Below are 13,846 nucleotides of genomic sequence, written 5' to 3' on the forward strand. Positions count from 1 at the left end.
AGTCAAATTTATGAAACGTACAATGCCCAGAACGTCTGTTTCCAATGAATTCAAGGTGGGTGTTCAACTGGGAAAGCTCCCATTAAGGTCTCATTGGGATAAATGATACTTTCGTTCTGCTATTCTAAGAAGCTAGAGGGAGAGCGGTCCTCATTCCAAAAGCAATTTTGACAGGTGAGAGTTCAAATGCTTCACCGCTCTCTTCGAACAATAAAAAGATGGCGACTTGCCCAAAAGGCCTCCCCCATTCCCACCCACATGAAATAGGAGACTCCCCGCGCCTTGAAAATGAAATGCTACACAGCGTCACAGTGTCCGTGTGTAACCATCTCAGCCGCCTACAGAATTTGCGGCCGTGAGCGTGCACTGTGATGTTTATGTCGAGTGTAAACATGGAGCGGAGACGTAAAAAGAGCAAAGGGTCAGGTCAGCTGGAAGCCTCTTGGGCAGCATTCCACCTTCTGAGTTACTGAGAGCCTCTTTCAGGAATAAAATAAGGCAACGCCCAACCTCCTAGAATCTGCTTAGATCGGGTTGGCAACTGGCCACAAGTTTCTCCTCCCCAAATTCAACCAATCACAGTCCCCACATAAATGGCTCCGGACAACACTAGCTCTCAAGCCACACACACCTTCTGCGAACAAACCTTCTGCAACTACTTCAAATTAGCCTGAGTTACATGTAAGCGAGGGTAATGTTATTGCTCTTATGGTTGTTTTTTTGGGGTTTTTTTAAAGCTAAAAAAGTTAAACTCAAGCTATTACAAATTCTAGGATGGGATGTTTTCACATCTTTTCAGCACATCAGTTCCCCAGTCCTGGTAAGCAGCATTCTGGAATGGGTGCAGGTATGAGGATAGAAACCAGCTACTCTTAGGCAATCTTCAGCAGCATTTTAGAAATACCTCCTTTGTGGACAAGTCCCCACCAGGTCAGAGAGACAGTGCTGTTTCACCTCTCTCTTTTCTTACAAGTAGAGTTGTGTGGATCCACATAACCATCGATACTCCCACTACCTTCACAGTGTCAACCTTCTCTCTTGGCTGTTGCCAGGGTGTCAGAAGTGGGGACCCAGGAGGAGAGGCCTGAGGGGGACACCATCCCTTATGAGGACAGCAAGGCATTCACTAGTCACAGTGCAGCTGGCTGCCAGGTCAGAAGCAGATGACATGATGCTTCAGTTGTGTCTGATATACTCTGTCTCAAGTCACGTAGCCTTGGGCAGCAGGTGGGCCTCCTCTCAGCCCAGCATCACAGTCATTGAGCGGAACTTGTCCTAAAAGAGGCAGGCAGGTGATGGAAGGAACCTGGGTCCCAGAATAGAGTGTCCCACCAACCTAAAGACTGAAAAAAAATCCACTGTATTTTTCTAAAAAGCTCTTTGTCACAGAAGTTTGGCTATAATAAGAGGATGCTCTGGGCTTTGAAGACCTGAAGTCACAGGGGCCTATTCCCATTTAGGTCAGTAAGATAAAATATAGACCACAATGAACTGCTGCTGCTGCTGCTAAGTCAGTTCAGTCATGTCTGACTCTGTGCGACCCCATAGACAGCAGCCCACCAGGCTCCCCCATCCCTGGGATTCTCCAGGCAAGAACACTGGAGTGGGTTGCCATTTCCTTCTCCAATGCATGAAAGGGAAAAGTGAAAGTGAAGTTGCTCAGTCATGTCCGATTCTTAGCGACCCCATGGACTAAGGGGGCATTATTTATGGATCAGAGCACTGGGGTCAGCTAGATTTCCGATTCTGTTTCTTGCTCATGAACTACCCAAGGATGACAAAGGAGCTGTTTGAATGAACACATTTTACACATCCCTGCATCAGGGTTAACAGAGTTCATTCAGAAGGCCTTTTCATGCTAGCAATTTTTCACGAGAAGATTCAGTAGACCAAGAGTGGTCATTGGTGTTGGCATATGAGGTGAAAATCTTTCACTGAGTTGAGAAAGGTGCTGAGGCCCCATCTAGATTCAGTAAGAAAGACTGCTGAAATGGATTACTAATCCTGCCACAAACAAGGCACGAGGAATATGGAGACTCAGATTACTGTGCAGATTAGCAATGTCTGCCCTGGGCATGGCATGAGGAATGGTGGCTAGGATTTCTTTGCAACAGAATAGAGTAAACCTTCTCAAAATCCCTGATTCGAGCTTTCGTCTATATGTCCATAAAACATTTCTGGCATGTCACTTTAGACGTCAAATTTTCTAATTTGCCAGCTACTCCTTCTGTTCTTTCTCACTTGCTGGACAATTTTTCCTGAGAATAATTAGAACAAATTACAGTATTCCATAAACATCTTATTTTTATTTTGGTACACAGTTTTGGGTGGACTTTCAGATCTTAGGTACTATGATAGTGCATTGCTTCATAATTTATCCCAAACACCTACTTTCTGATTAAGAGGTATCTTTTATTTTAAAGTTACATTTATGGTAATTCCCTGGTGGTGTAGTGATTAGGACCCTGTGCTTCCACTGCAGGGGGCCCAGGTTTGATCCCTGGTTGGCGAACTGTCTGCATTATCCCAGTGGGTTTTCTTTTCAATGCCATTTTTGAAAAGTTACCACTTTTGAGGATTATTTTATATTCAGTAATGAAGTCACACTGAACTAAACAAGATGGTTTATAGTAAAGTGCCTAGAAGACAGTAAATCTCTTTCCATTTACTATTAGTAGGAAATCTCTGAGAAGTTAGAACAAGGAATCTAACCTGTTAGAAAGGTGAAAGAAAGAAGGAAAAATGGAAAGATGCTCCAAAATGGTCAAAGCAGTGCATCTAAACTAGCTTTCTGACCCTAAAATTTCAGGTCCCTGCATTAAGTCATTCCACTGCTGCCTCACAGTTCTCCTGAGAGACCAGCAGGACCAGGGCCGCAGGGACTCCTGAGCTTGAGTCCTGAGTCAAGGAGCCCAGAGTCCAGCCACTGGGAGGTGCGGGTAAACCCCAGCTTGAGCTCTAGAGGCCTCAGCATGGAGACGTCTGTCCCTTACTCACAGCTTCTGGCCACAAAAGCTCTGAGAACACGTCCAGCTGAAATAATAAATGCTGGCTGTGAATGGAGGCCCTCATCACCTTTAACTCCAGCTCAGCTTGTCGCTGTTCATCTTGTGCAGAACCCATAGGGAAGCCCACAAGGAAAGGAGTACAGGCAGAAGGAATGACCTGAGAAAGACTTCTAAACACGTCCTCTCCTGACATCACCAGCAGCCAAAACAGGACAGCAGCCCTCTCCTGCAGACCTCTCCTCTGGGCCACAGACTCTGCCTCATGCGAGCCTCACAGCAATCCTATCAAGATGGCTTTTGCAGTTAACCCAATCTTACAGATGAGAAAGCAGAGGCTCACAGAGGTATCTCCCAAAAATGACATAGGAGAGCCTAAATTTAACCACAGTTCTCTCTGCTGCCCTCTGAGCTCAAACTCTTTATTTTTTTAAATTCAGATACTGATACTGTTAGTTGCTCAGTCGTGCCCGATTCTTTGTGACCCCATGGACTGCAGCCAACCAGGCTCCTCTGTCCATGGGATTTTCCAGGCAAGGATACTGAAGGGGTTTGCCATTTCCTTCTCCAGGGGATCTTTCTGACCCAGGGATAGAACCTGGGTCTCCTGCACTGCAGGCAGATTTCTTTACCTTCTGAGTTACCAGGGAATAGCTGATCTAGGACATGCTGGCATTAAAAAAAAAAATCCCATCAAGAATTTCTTTTTTCTTTCCCATTCAGGAACTATAACATGCTTCTCAGATATCAAAACCCAGTGCTTATTTTTATTATCAATACTACTCTAAAGAGAAAGAGGATAAAGCAGAACTATTTCTTTCAGTGCAGAAAGTCATCAAGCTATATAGATATTTTCTGAAGTCTTCTGTAATAGTAATGTTAACTGATGACAATGTATTTATGCATCATTTTAGCAAGAAAAATTGTGGAATTCCCCAGAGCCCAAACTCTTATTCTCCCTACTTTTGTGAACACACATGATGTCATGACAGCTCTCACGAGGCAAGCACAGTTATGACTCTCATTCTACAGATGAAGAGACTGTGCGCAGGGACAGGACCCACCCCTGGGCAGCATGGCCAGTAAGCAGCTGTGCTTGGGAGGGGAACACAGCAGGCCTTCTGATCTGGCCCCAGTCATTCCCACCACCCCTAAACTGCTAAGGCTGTAGGAAAAGAATGTGGTAAATAGATAGTACGGAAAATGGCAGCACAAGACCAGGAAGGTGCAAGCAGGAGTCAGGGCAGGATCACGTTAGTCCCCTTTGTCTCAACCATGACTCACTCAGCCTCTGCTGCACCCTAGGGACTGGAGATTCTAAAGATCCCCGCCCTAGCCCTTCATCTGGGAAGTCCTCCATGCAGTACAGCTGCTCGGCAGGGAAACTGAGTTAGAAGGGAGACGCTTCAGCTCTGCTCTTGTGGGCCCCAACCAATATATTAACCTGCATTTTCCCTGGAAAACAGAAATTAGGACGCATTCTTAAAAAGCTCACTTTACTCATCTATTCTTGCAGCCAACAAATAACTTCCTAACTGCCTACTGGGTGTCAAGCCCTGTGCCAAATACAAATTACACTTTAAAATAAGAAAATAAGTTAGATTGGCTTTAAAATATTCCACAAAAAGATACAGTATCATTATAATGAAAACCAGCATTACCTCCCCACCCCAAGGCAAGACACTGAAGACCTTTTAAGGCGAGAAAAGAAAAACAAACACACACACACTATTTTTTGCCTTTTGTGTCTCATGCTAGGCTATGTCCCCTGAGGGTTCTTTATTCCTTTTACAGTTAAGAATAAAAGCTAAAAAATAATAACGATGATAAATAGGATAGGGATTCATTCTTCTACTGTAAACTTGTAAAAGTTGAGCCTTGTTACAAAAATCAGATCAAGGTGACTTCCTCAGTTTAAAAAGGGAGAAATCGGTTTGCATCTCCCCCGCCATACCTCACCTCATGTTACAACTCATATGAACCAGTCATAGAAATGGCAGCCTGCCCAAAGATTGTGAAGTCATAAAAGGAACAAAACTCCCAATTTAAAGTCTTGAATGGGAACCAAGCTGAGAGAAACTCCAAATAATTTATGACTGCTGGCTCTCACCATTACCAACAGAAAGAAGATGAGGTTGGAGGAGAGGAAGTTCTCAAGGGACAGATACCTATATTGCCATTTTCTGTATCGGGTCTTCAGCTCTGCTGAAGGCTGGGATTTGTTCCTCCTGAATTTGGACCTTCAATCCACAATTACATGAGCCTCTGGATACACATGCCACCCAATCACAGCAGACCTGTCTCAGCCCAGACATGGGGCTCCTTCCTGTAAATTAATTCCACACCACCAGCATCTCCCCCTCCGCTGTGTAAAGAGCCTGGGCGTGGGGGGCAGGGCTGAACCTACTTAAACAAAGGGGAGCTCACTTGCTGAAATAACTGGTAGCCAAGTAACCCGGGGGCCAGGGACGCTGAGTCAGTCAGTGAGCCTGGTCCCCTCCAGGTGCAGCCACGCACTGGCCGTGGGACCAGGACGGGTCCCCCCTCTGCTCTGTCTCTTCATCAGTAAGATGAGCGTCATAACTGGACTCGTCTCACTTCTCAGCGAACAGCTGCGAGATAACGTAGTAGAACAGGTAGCAGTCTGACCGATGAGGGTGTCGCCACTTCAGCAAGGACTGTGACAACCACCACTGTGTCACTGCAAACACACAGGAGTGTGGGGACTTCCCCATGTCCCGTGAGCGCTGGGAAAGATTCACTGCCATTCAATTCTGGTTCAAGACCGCTCCGAGTCAAATACCCCAGAACTCAAATACCCCAGAACTCCGCCTTCCAACACAGCATTCCATCTGCTAACAACCACAAGAGCCAGCCCATCAGGGACCCAGGATTAGGCCTGATAGAATCAAGATGTTCTTTGCTCAGCGAGCTGCTGAATGAACTGGCAGTTTGCTAAAATCTGCAGGCCACCCCGACTCCTCCAGCAGATTCCTGAGAAGTCTGCAGAGGCCAGGCTGGGCCACTGCTGACAGAAAATTAAAAGCAAGGTCAAAATATTCAATTGGAGGCACAAAGTATTCAGTCAGGTTCCCTAACATGATTTCTTTTCCTAGTGGGGGAAAGAAGAGGTCTGGGTATTAAAGTGACCTTTAACCATTAAAGAAGCAGTTCATAACTATAATAAAATGGGGGTGGGGGCGGGGCGGGCAGGGGAGAGCAGAGACTGAAAACAATTTGAATGCCTTCCCAAGAATAAATGGTTAAATAAAGGTTATAGAACATTCTCGTGCAGGAGAATAACAGGCTGCTGTGAAAAGGAGAAAGATACGTGTTTTCCAGCAGACGGGGCTCCATGATACATTAAGGGAACAGGACAATGTGTAGAAAAGCTTAGTTCGTGCAATCCTGTTTTTGACAAGGCATGACTCTGGTTCTGACCAGAAAGATCTGGAAGCCTGCACAACAAACAGTGCTCACTGGCTCTCCCTGGGAAAAAGACTCGGGTTGATGGCAAAGATGGGCTTTCTTTTCTGTTGTTACATGCTCCTATGTTGTTTGAATTTTTTTTTAATTTAAACCTTACTCCTTTTTTTGTATTTTTTTAAAACTTATTTTGTATTGGGGTATAGATGATTAACAATGCTGTGACAGTTTTCAGTGAACAGTGAAGGGACTCAGCCATACAAATATGTGTATCCATTCACCCCCAAATTCCCCTCCACTTTTATAATAAATTTTGACAAACACTCCCCAGAAGAAAGCAGCATAGTAATGCAAACATTAAGGAACTCTTCATTTGGACAAAGTTGCTTGTCGGGAGCTACAGGCACTGATGTGGGAAAATTGACAGGTTTTATCAAATGATGAAAGCCATGGGTATGACAGGTTGGAACTGGAGTAAAGGGGTGGCCAGACAGGGGAAATGACATAATCGGGTTCATATATTCATAAAACTGCACTAGAAGAGCTATTTCCCACCAACACTGCCATTGCATCTGAGTAGAGAAGCAGGGGACAGGGGTGAGGGGAGCAGGAGGGAGCCAGTTTCTCATCTTTTCATCTCTCATCACCACAGGTGATGATACCAATCAACAAATGAATACATGAGGCTTTTCAGGCTTGCAAGGCTGTCCTTGTGGTGACTTCCTCTGCTTATCTTCTCACAACTGGCCATCCAATTGCCTTCCCATTCCTCGGTCAGGTACATCTATCCCAGACAAGCAAGCTCCACGCCTCAGGAGGTGGCCTTTGGCCACTTCCAAATAGCTTGCTGGATGAGTGGAAGATGTTGAGGATTACATTGCACAAAGACGGAGACATCTGGGGGCCTCTGGGCATGTCTTTCAAGCCAAACAAAACAAAACAAAAAAACAACCATCCACCTTCCTGCTCCCTTCACATCTCTGTAGCCTGAGAGTGTCCTCCCCATGATGCAGAGGCCCAGCCTCTCATACATGAAGACCTGAGGTCTGGCTCAGTGCAATCCCTCCCACTGACTTCTCATTACTGCTTTATGAAGTATCACTTTATCACTGCTTAATGAAGTATTAGCCCCATTTTCCAGATGGAAAAACTGGTAAGGAGAAAAGTAATGTCCAGAGTCACAGAGCACATAAGTGGAGGAGGGGATCTGAACTCCAGTATCTGCACTGATCATTCCACCTGGAGACAAGGCTGGGGCTGCTGAGGAGGGGACCCAGACATGGACATGATAGTATCTCAAAGGCTTTCAAAACTGGCAAAAGTCAAGGAGGAAATAAATGCTGAGGGGTTACATCATCCTCCTAAAAGAGATTTACCGCCAGGCCCCTGAACTCTGTCCCATGATAAATGGCCATGGCAGTAAGATAAGTAGAGCAAGCACACAGCAGGTCAGCTTTGCTGCTAAAATGGGAACACATCTTAGCATTCCTGAGGCACAGTGTCCGAGGGCAGGGCCAGCGAGTGACACACTAAATACCCGAAACATCACCCAATCGCAGCTGCCGCCATTGCTAGAGACACACATCCTACTGTCAAATGTCTTCATCCCCAGTTCTTCATCTAAACAGTCCCACTCTTGGGTCAGAAGCTGCTTCCTGCCTTAGCAAGAACACCAGCTCTGCCTGAACTTGGCTCTGAGGCATATCTGTCCCACAAGTCACATTCAGAAACCTGGCCCTATCTTCTGACCACCTGGGCCATTTTCAGTTCAGTTCAGTCGTGTCCGACTCTTTGCAACCCCATGGACTGCAGCACGCCAGGCTTCCCTGTCCATCACCAACACCCAGAGCTTGCTCAGACTCATGTCCATAGAGTCGGTGATGCCATCCAACCATCTCATCCTCTGTCGTCCCCTTCTCCTCCCCCCTTTAATCTTTCCCAGCATCAGGGTCTTTTCCAGTGGGTCAGTTCTTTGCATCAAGTGGCCAAAATATTGGAGCTTCAGCTTCAGCATCAGTCCTTCCAATGAATATTCAGGACTGATTTCCTTTACGATTGACTGGTTTAATCTCCTTGCAGTCCAAGGGACTCTCAAGAGTCTTCTCCAACACTACAGTTCAAAAGCATCAATTCTTCATTGTTCACCTTCCTTTATGGTCCAACTCTTACATCCATACATGACCACTGGAAAAACCATAGCTTTGACTAGATGGACCTTTGTAGACAAAGTAATGTCTCTGCTTTTTAACATGCTGTCTAGGTTGGTCATTGCTTTTCTTCTATGGAGCAAAAGTCTTTTCATTTCATGGCTGCAGTCACCATCTGCAGTGATTCTGGAGCCCAAGAAAATAAAGTCTGTCATTGTTTCCATTGTTTCCCCATCTATTTGCCATGAAATGATGTGACCGGATGCCATGATCTTCGTTTTTTGAATGTTGAATTTTAAGCCAACTTTTTCACTCTCCTCTTTCACTTCCATCAAGAGGCTGTTTAGCTTCTCTTTGCTTCCTGCCATAAGGGTGCTATCATTTGCATATCTGAGGATATTGATATTTCTCCCAGCAATCATGATTCCAGCTTGTGCTTCATCCAGCCTGGCATCTCACATGATGTACTCTGCATATAAGTTAAATAAGCAGGGTGACAACATACAGCCTTGACGTACTCCTTTCCCGATTTGGAACTAGTCTGTTGTTCCATGCCCAGTTCTAACTGTTGCTTCTTGACCTCCATACAGACTTCTCAGGAGGCAGGTAAGGTGGTCTGGTATTCCCATCTCTTTCAGCATTTTCCAGTTTGTTGTTATCCACACAATCAAAGGCTTTAGTGTAGTCAATGAAGCAGAGGTAGATGTTTTTCTGGGCCATTTACTAGTCTCCCCCCGCCCCTTAAACAAACTTTTTCTCTTTAGCCAAATGAATGAAAGAATGAGTGGATGATGCACTAGTTGTTTCTTCGTTTAAACTACCTGTGGAAATACGCACATAACTGTTACAACTTTAAATGTCGGTTGCATAACACCTGAAACCATCTTGAGTGCCACAAGCACCACAACTTAGAAATGAGTGCACTAGACACCAACCGGTTTTCCAAGATAAAAGGCTTTGTGTGGCCAAACAAGCTGAAGACACATGGAACTGCAGCAGGACTTCTCAGAGCCTTTAATAGCCAAATGTACCAGGACAATCTCCAAGGGGACACTAGAATGTCACACAGTATTTTCCAACTTTATAGGACTAGATAACTTGTTAAATACTATCCCAAAGGACACTATTAGTCTGCAGAAGATATTCTGCAAAGTCTACATTAAACTGCCTTTCAGATCTCTATAAATACTTCTCCTAAATCCTCCCATAGGCTGGGAAATTATGTTTTAAGAAACTGGTAGGTGTGGAGGTGAAGGAGACAGACAAGAGACACAAAAGAAAACAGGAAATAAGTTACAAAGGCTGTCTTTAATCTACAACTGTTGTGGTGGCAGTAATTAGAAACTAGAATCTTGTGACTTGGAAGCCACCAGTTTCACAGATAAAGGGTGATAAAGGCAAGTTCTCAAAAGGTCGGTTCTCCTTGATAGTGTCAAAGGGGAGCACACTCCTTAACCACAGTGTTTATGAACTTCTGGCCAAAACCCACTCACTTAAAAACCACACTAAGAAACATCTTACTGATCCTGTGAAAATTGTAATTCTTAAACAGAAGCAAGCCAGCCTCCTCCTGCCTGGGTTTGCTTTAGAGCTTCTAATGTCAAAATCCTTCAGACAATGCATTGTCAAGCAAGAAGAGTCAGAGACTGAATCCAGCAATTTGGACTGGGAGAAATGTTGGGGTGGGGGTGGGGGGCCGTGTCATCCTGATGTGAGCAAGAGGAATATTAAATTATGTGATCTGGAGAAATCTTCAGAACCTCCTATCAAATTCCACTTAGCTCTCAACGTTCTATACAGGGGAGATGGGAGAGCTTAGGAAAAGTTAGCAAAAATATTTGTGAAATAACTGAACCAAACCCAAGTAGCATTCCTAGTTGCTACTGAGGAATGAAATACTCGTAAGCATAATAATAGCAACTAGCCACACAGTGTGGGTGCTAATTAAATCCACTCTCTGTGTAGTTCTGGATCCAAATCTGAGGTTTACTCAACTGTAATGAAGCATCCTAGGGTCAGGACCCAGACTCTGCAGCATCAATGTGATCCTGGTACTCAGTATGATGCCGCTCACATAGGAAAAAGAAGGCATCTTCTACCCAAGCAACAATCACCCACTCATCAATAAACCAACCAGTCAACAACCCACTGACGCAAGCACTCCAGCCACTCCCCACAGCAGATTCTGACTCTACAACAGCAGAAGTCGCCCTGGGGCCCTTTAGTAAGATAGGTCAAGCACTCTGAGACCTCAACTAGGTATGGTCTACAAGCTTGAAGAAGTCAAAAGTCAGACCCTTCACCCTTCATCTTCCCAAAAAAGATTTTTGGGGGTCTATGTCTCTCAGTGGGGATTTGAGGCAGGAGGCAGATGACCCCCCATCCCCACCCCACAGGATAAGGCAATTGGAGATTCATTCCCTATTGCCCAAAACGCCAAGATAAGAATAGCAGGACAATTAAGGGAGAAGGCTGGGCCCAGCCCAGACCACATATTTCTCGTTCTTGAAGTCAGGAGACCTCCCTGACCACACATGCGCAGAAACACTCCTGGGAGGCCAAAGGGTAGTTATGTCAAGGAATGTTCTACCCAGACGCCTGTTCAGTAAAATCCATCTTGGCTAAGAGATAAGTGTGCACATGTGGGAGGATCCTGAGGTATACCAAATATGGACTGTGAGCCAAGCAAATGAAAATGACTGGCCGAAAGAAACCTGAAGAAATACCCCATAAATTAATTCAGATCACTACAAGGGCACAACTCAGGGACTCTCTGAATCTGCCCACGTGTCTATCCACACATATTGTATTTTTTTCCTCTTAATAAATACTTTGCTTCACTGCTTTCCGTCTTTATGGAAATTCTTTTCTGCAAAGTCAAAGGCCAGGGCCCCTGTCACTGACCATTGGCCAAGTAGACAGGATCTGGTGTTCTCACCACTATGACCTAGCCTCAGTCTCTGGCTGAGAATCCAAGCCCTGTTCCAAACCATCGCAGGCTGAGGCCACCCGAGATTATCATCAGCCAATCTGACCAGACAACCAGTAATCAACAAATCTACTACACAACAAATTACCAAGCCCAACTGGAACCTCTTAACAACCCTCCCTCTCCAAATCCCCTCTCTCCTCCAATACTGCTGACCACCTCTGAATGCATCCCCAGCTCACCATCCATCAGCTAATATCAGGCCCACTTTACTGGCTACTTGATCTAAGCCCACGTATCAAAATTCTACTCAAATCTCCCCACTGACCCTACCAGGGGCACCTCATGGCCCTCAGGCACAGCTCCTTGTCAGGGATCTACAAAACAATTAAAAGCTGGGTACAGGCAGATTGGGGGAATTGGTACCCAAAAGTATGAAAAGCAAAAGAAATTGAAATTAATAAATGTTTTATTAAATGCCTGCATTTAACATTATATATTCTTTAGTAATTGTTAACTTTGACATTCACAGAATTTTCCCCAAAATTTTTTGGCCACCTCACAAAACAGGTGGGATCTTAGTTCCCCAACCAGGGATCAAACCCACACCAGTGGAAGCATCGAGTCTTAACCACTGGACCACCAGGGAAATAAAATAAAGAAGTATTCATAGATGAATAATATAACAAAGCACAGATATAAGCAGAGGCAAAACTATTTTTTTTTTTTTACTTTTCAAATTATTATACAACATTACACATAAATATATTCTTTTTGCAAAGTGAGAGACAGGTGTGTTTTATTATAGTTGATAAGATGGGCTCAGGGCCAAAATTCTCAAAACATCCTAGCAACTCTGGACACAACTCCTCTGGAAGGTCTCAGGCCCCTTGCAGGAGGTCCCTGCCTGGCTCCCCACTAGCCCTCACCCCATGCCTCCATACCTCCTCTTCTCTGCCCCAGCTGCTGGGCCAGCAGCCACCTGCATATCCTTCCAGGTCTTTACACAGGCTGTCCCTTTGCAGGGAATGCCCTCCTCTCCCATTGTTCACTCGGTGACTCTTTCTTAGCCACTGTTGTTCAAGATTCAGTCTCCTCTGACACATTCCCTTTCCCTTCGGCATCACACTTCATGATATATATCAAGAATATCCCAGACTTCCCAGGTAGTTCAGTGGTAAAGAATCCGCCTGCCAGTGTAGGAGACACAGGTTCGATCCTAGATGGGGGAAGATCCTACATGCCGTGGAGCCACTAAGTCCATGAGCCACAACTACTGAGTCCATACTCTAGAGCCCATGAAGGAAGCCCAAGGACCTGTGCTCTGTAATGGGAAGCCACCACAATGAGAAGCCAGCGCAGCACAACGGAGAGAAGCCCCTGCTCACCCCAATTAGAGAAAGTCCGCGCAAAGTAACGAAGACCCAGTGCAGCCAAAAAGGTAAAAAAAATGTTCTCTCACAAACTAGAGAGAAGTGGAACTAGAATGAAGTTAAATGTCCAAGACATTTACCAAGACAAGCCATCATCCTCAACTGGCCTGCTTCCCATGACTGATGGCCTAAGTCAGGGACTCTTGCAGGGGAAGGAGGGGTAGCTGGGGTTGGGTGGGGGGGAAGGTTATGAACTGAAATAGGAAAAAACATTTAATCTTTGTTTTCAGTAACCTCTGACTACAATGTAGCAAGTCTTTTCTATATGAATGTAGACCATAAAACACAGGTGTATTATTAGAAGCACCTGTGGTTTTGCCACCAACGAAATCAGTCTTTTCCCATCATATTACAGTGTCAGCAATATCTCAAAATATCCTCTGTACTCAACACTATGTCAAAATTATGGTGGCCATTAGACTTGCTGCTAGATTTTGTTACTAAACATTTCAATACAGATGTGCATTTATTACTAGATCCAAAATTTATCTCTGGTAACTGTATTTCAATATACCTGGTTTCCTTTGTAACCCCATGTATATTATCTGATGCATAAAGAAAAAGTGCAGTTTTCAGAGAGTCACAGGAGTCTAAGACACACTAAGATGAGAATCCGGGCTCCAATTAATAATTTTTAGAACCAGAAGTTAGAGGACCTCAGTGACAGACGTTTTGTTAAATGGACCACAGATCAGTGGAACTATATCTGCCAGGGCAAGGCCTCATTTGTCTCTCATGGGGACACTCGGAGGTCACTATGAATGGGTGTCCTCACCAATATGGCCCACCTACCACCACCCTAGTTATCCTCTCAGGCCAATAGATACAGCCACTTAGGTTACTTTCAGCCCGGACAGCTTCTGTTGTTCCCCTGGGTCTATAGTAGGGAACCTGAAAACTTTTTCT

At 44.9% G+C, this 13,846-nt stretch overlaps 1 protein-coding gene across 14 annotated transcripts in view; it reads right to left on the bottom strand.

The window, feature by feature from the left end:
* Positions 1 to 13,846, bottom strand: part of FLNB (filamin B) — a 138,908-nt gene that overhangs the window by 83,714 nt on the left and 41,348 nt on the right. For 2 of the 14 annotated variants that reach the window (XM_081524760.1, XM_081524757.1), the window contains exon 1: positions 971 to 1,058. The exons of 8 other annotated variants lie outside the window; for them this stretch is intronic. Coding sequence is in view for 2 of the 6 variants with exons in the window: in XM_081524758.1 (XP_081380884.1) it covers positions 955 to 1,000 (46 nt within the window). In the remaining 4 variants the exon portion in view is untranslated. Of the gene's footprint in view, positions 1 to 904; positions 1,059 to 13,846 lie in introns of those variants that run through there. 4 more of the 14 variants (XM_081524758.1, XM_081524755.1, XM_081524759.1 and 1 more) reach the window with 2 other exon arrangements.

The sequence above is a fragment of the Giraffa tippelskirchi genome, chromosome 9 (assembly GCF_054371585.1).
Source record: "Giraffa tippelskirchi isolate mGirTip1 chromosome 9, T2T-mGirTip1v1.2.pri, whole genome shotgun sequence".
NCBI lineage: Eukaryota > Metazoa > Chordata > Mammalia > Artiodactyla > Giraffidae > Giraffa > Giraffa tippelskirchi.